The sequence below is a fragment of the Mandrillus leucophaeus genome, unplaced genomic scaffold (assembly GCF_000951045.1).
Source record: "Mandrillus leucophaeus isolate KB7577 unplaced genomic scaffold, Mleu.le_1.0 Scaffold1144, whole genome shotgun sequence".
NCBI lineage: Eukaryota > Metazoa > Chordata > Mammalia > Primates > Cercopithecidae > Mandrillus > Mandrillus leucophaeus.
Window position 1 is genome coordinate 555926 of NW_012099699.1, and position 4046 is coordinate 559971.

The window sequence follows — 4046 nt, forward strand, 5'->3', positions numbered from 1 at the left end:
CTCTCTTCCTCCTTTCATCCCTTCTTTCCTTTCTTCCCCCTCCCTCCCTTCTCCTCCCACACTCTCTCCCCCTTCCTCCTTCCCTCCCTTCCTTCTCCTCCCACACTCTCTCCCCCTTCCTCCTTCCCTCCCTTCCTTCCTTCTCCTTCCCCTCCCTTCCTTCCTTCCTTCCCTCTTCTCCCTTCCTTCCTTCCCTTCCCTTCCTTCCTTCCCCTCCCTTCCTTCCCTCCCCTCTCTTCCTTCCCCGACCTTCTCTTTTTTTCTCCCTTAAACTGCCAAGCTTTGTATTACATCTCAATGAACATTTAGTGTTGCTCTGGTACAATTTAAATTTGAGCTTTCATTCAATTTTAACAGTTGGATTAATTCTGCCAAATAGTGCCTGCAGGCAAAAGTGAATAGTGTTCTTATTTCCCTAAAGTATAGCTATCCCACATGGCACTTTACATAAATTAGAAACGGGTGCCCTATCTGGACAGACACAATCAGACCACCTGATCTATGCATAATTTAGGAAATGAGCGACACCTTTGATGGGTAATCCCTTCTCTGGTGTATAGACTTGGGATTTGGGGTGGTGAGCAAGCCTGGGATACATGTCATCTCCACTTTGCCCCCATGTTGGTTCACAAATTGTACAAACAGTACCTAGAGGCCCTAGACACCCAGAAGAAGAAAATATTCATATTGAGCATTCATGCATAACCATGCATAGTCATTCATATTGATTCATGCATAATCATGAATATGCATCCGTGTTTGGTGGGAGACGGAGGGTTCAATGCAGAGAATAAAGTAAGCAGTTTTGATAATAGGATCTATTAAAACATATGCTAGCATTTATTCTCATACCAATGTTTGATTGAAACAAATTGAAAATGAGTCCCCAGCATGGGCTCCTGGGTGTTGGGGGTTTGAAATGTCAATGGAAAGAAAAGCAAAGTTCCTGGAGCATTGACTAGGGCGTTTGGGGATCAGCTCAGAGTGAAGATGCTCTACCTGCAGTGGGATTTGTTGTTGTTGTTGTTTTCAGTCGGAGGAGGGCACTTCAAGCAGCATTAATGGAAAATAATACTAGGGAAAGTACAACAGCTTCATCTAGCAGAGGATAAACCACAACGAGTTAACTGAGATATTGCTGGTAGAGGTAATTTCTGTTTCAGAACCTCACACCTTTGCCTCAAATTAGCTCTCAAATTAAAACCCTGTTGCTTCTTGCAGTGGTGAATCTTTGGGATTTGTTTCTTCTTGGCCAGTGGTGCCTAAGAATTATCAATCAGAATCTGCCTTGAAGTTGATCTCACATCCTTACTTATTTGGCTACATTAAGAAACAAAGTATCTAAAATGCATACTATTGCAGAGCAATAAAAATGTTTTACTTCTTCAAGCAAAAAACAACAAAAACAATTTTTCCCAATTTCTAAACCTGCGTGCATGTTTATTATATTTTAACAGATATTTAAGGACTAGGTTTTTTTTGGGGGGTGAGTGCGGAGAGGCATTATCTGCATTCTTTGAGTTTCTTAATTTGGGCTTTTGCCCAAAAATGGCTTCCACTTTCTCATTCATGTTAGTAGATGGCAAGAACTAACTCCTAGAGCATTGTGAGCTAAATGCATCAGAGTTTCTCATAAAGTAATACATCCAAATCCCAAGCAACAGATGTTCATTAAAAACCAGTCCCCGGTATTTGAAAAGCCATTTTGAGAAACTGAAGTGATGCTTTAATGTATCAAGTGGAATGATGACATTAACTTTCTTAAAAATGAAAAACATTTTAAATACTTTCAAATAAAAACAAAAGTTTCCTATTCTTATGTAATCATAATAGCCATGTTTCAAGAATTTACTGCTATTCTGCCCTCATTGTCACTAATTCACTGACTACTATCGCTAATTTAACACTGCAGGTCACGGGTTCTCAGCAGACGATACCCTTGAATATCTTAACCATACTGCTTTTTGAAACTCAACATTTGATTTTACAGATGTCTCTTATAGCAAGAGAAACTCCAGTCCTGTGTCATCCCTGTCGGTATTTTTCTGTTGGGAGAAATGATGATTAAAACATGATTCTTTCTAATACCTTCTGCATCCCGGGCAAGCTCCTTAATGAATTCTCCCAGGGACTTTGCTCTTGTGTTGGTCCTCTCAGCATCCTGTCCAGTCTGCTCGCCATCTGCTGTCACTTTGGTAGCCTAATGATCCAAATTCAGGGAAAGCATAATTAATAGAGATGATGAAGCTACAGCTAGAGAAGCTCCCACTGGCTGCATTTTCTTTCAAATATTACTTTGAGCCAAAGGCAATCGATGAATTATTGATCAGATGTATTGGAAATGACACCCTGTGCTCAAGTATACAATTAAACTTTATTACTTCTTCCATTAAATGGAAATCAGAGAGCTGTATTTGGTCTTTTTAAAAACTCTTGTTATATGCTATGGCACAGAAAAAGCGATAAAGCACAATTATTTTTGAAATATCTTTAAGGTACAGTTGCCAAAAGTCTTTAATGGACTCTTCAGCCTCCACATGTTGCAGTTTTGTCCATATTTTATTTACTGAAAAAGTGTGTGGAGTGCAACAGTGATCTCTTGAGAGATGAACAGGCTGTCTGCCTCAATAAGCTTGATCCTATAGATTTGTTTTAGATCAATACGTTAATTAAAGAAACAAAGAGGGGGAAATGCTTAGCTACTCAGTAGTAAATGTCTGTTTTATAACACATCAAAGATGCCAATAAAATGTTAAGGGAGAATAAATGCTAGCTTTTTCCATATGATAGCACCAGAAATATGGTTGTTAAGCACAGAATCATGCAACACTGTCAGCAAAGTAAAACAGAACCCCAAAACAGCCACACCTCCCAAAGAGTATTCTCAAGCACATTCACCTCTATTCACATTTAAAATATCATTTGACACACTGGAATGCATTCAATGTGTTCACGGTTAAAATATACCATATCTAGTCAAACAAAAAAGGTGTGTGTATAACATTGTTTCTTTAAAAATTACAAGGTTTAGAGTATCCTGAAAGGTTTACACTTTATTTTCCTATGTGTATGCATATGCCAATATATAAGCCTTCTTCTCTTTTACTAAAAAGATACGGATAGTCTAACTACAGATAATGAATTAGAGAATCACAAACTGTCTCAATATAATTTTGAATAAGGTCCAAGTTGGCAGCATATTAATAGTCTACAATCTTATACCAGAGTGCTTGCATACTAGGCATGGCCAGAGAATTAATTTTTAAAATATACGTAAGTGGATTTTAAATAGAATTAAATGTCTGGCCAGCACAGAACATGGTAAAAGATGCTAGAGGAATTGTATTGCATTTTGTGATTTCCCAAGGGCAGCAAGAGGTTTAACTTATGAAAGTTTTCAAGGTTTTGCATAAATGAAAGAATATAAAGTCCAACTATTATCATCTAACCTCTTAACCTGCAAGTGTTAACATCACAAATAAAAGGATGAAAGGGTAAGAATCCATTGGAATTTTCTGTATAATTTGCAGTACATATACACAATAATTTGGAGAGTATTAACCAATGTATTATAATGCTCTGGATTTATTCTTCTAAAATTTTCACTGTTAGATTTAAAACTTTTTTTGGAACAAACTGTGCATCCAATCCCTAGGTTACTCAAATCCTTGCTTTTGTGGTGAGTGTTGCAATTATGTTCCATTAATTTCCTTAAACTTCGTTTCCTGCACGTGTTTGCACTCAAAGGTCTGATGGGTCAAATAACTTTTTACACACAGGCACATATACATAAACACATTCCCATACACACACATACTCATCCATAATTTTTTAAACGTTACTTTTGAATCACTAACTAAGGTCAACAGCTTGGCAGTGAGCCAAGATCATGCCACTGCACTCCAGCTTGGCGACAGAGTGAGCCTCTGTTTCAAAAAAAAAAAAAAAAAAAAAACGACGTTGGTAGTCTAAACTGCTTTGGATATTTTTCCAGTCTAGACTTGACTGGACTTTATGGTACCACTCCTACTTTCACGTATTACCGA

The 4046-nt window shown here is 37.7% G+C and overlaps 1 protein-coding gene across 1 annotated transcript in view; it reads right to left on the bottom strand.

Annotated features, from left to right (window-relative positions):
- Positions 1-4046, bottom strand: part of LAMA2 (laminin, alpha 2) — a 293272-nt gene that overhangs the window by 141986 nt on the left and 147240 nt on the right. Inside the window, exon 24 of the mRNA XM_011997459.1 lies at positions 2089-2200. Within this exon, the coding sequence (XP_011852849.1) occupies positions 2089-2200 (112 nt within the window). The remainder of the gene's footprint in view (positions 1-2088; positions 2201-4046) is intronic.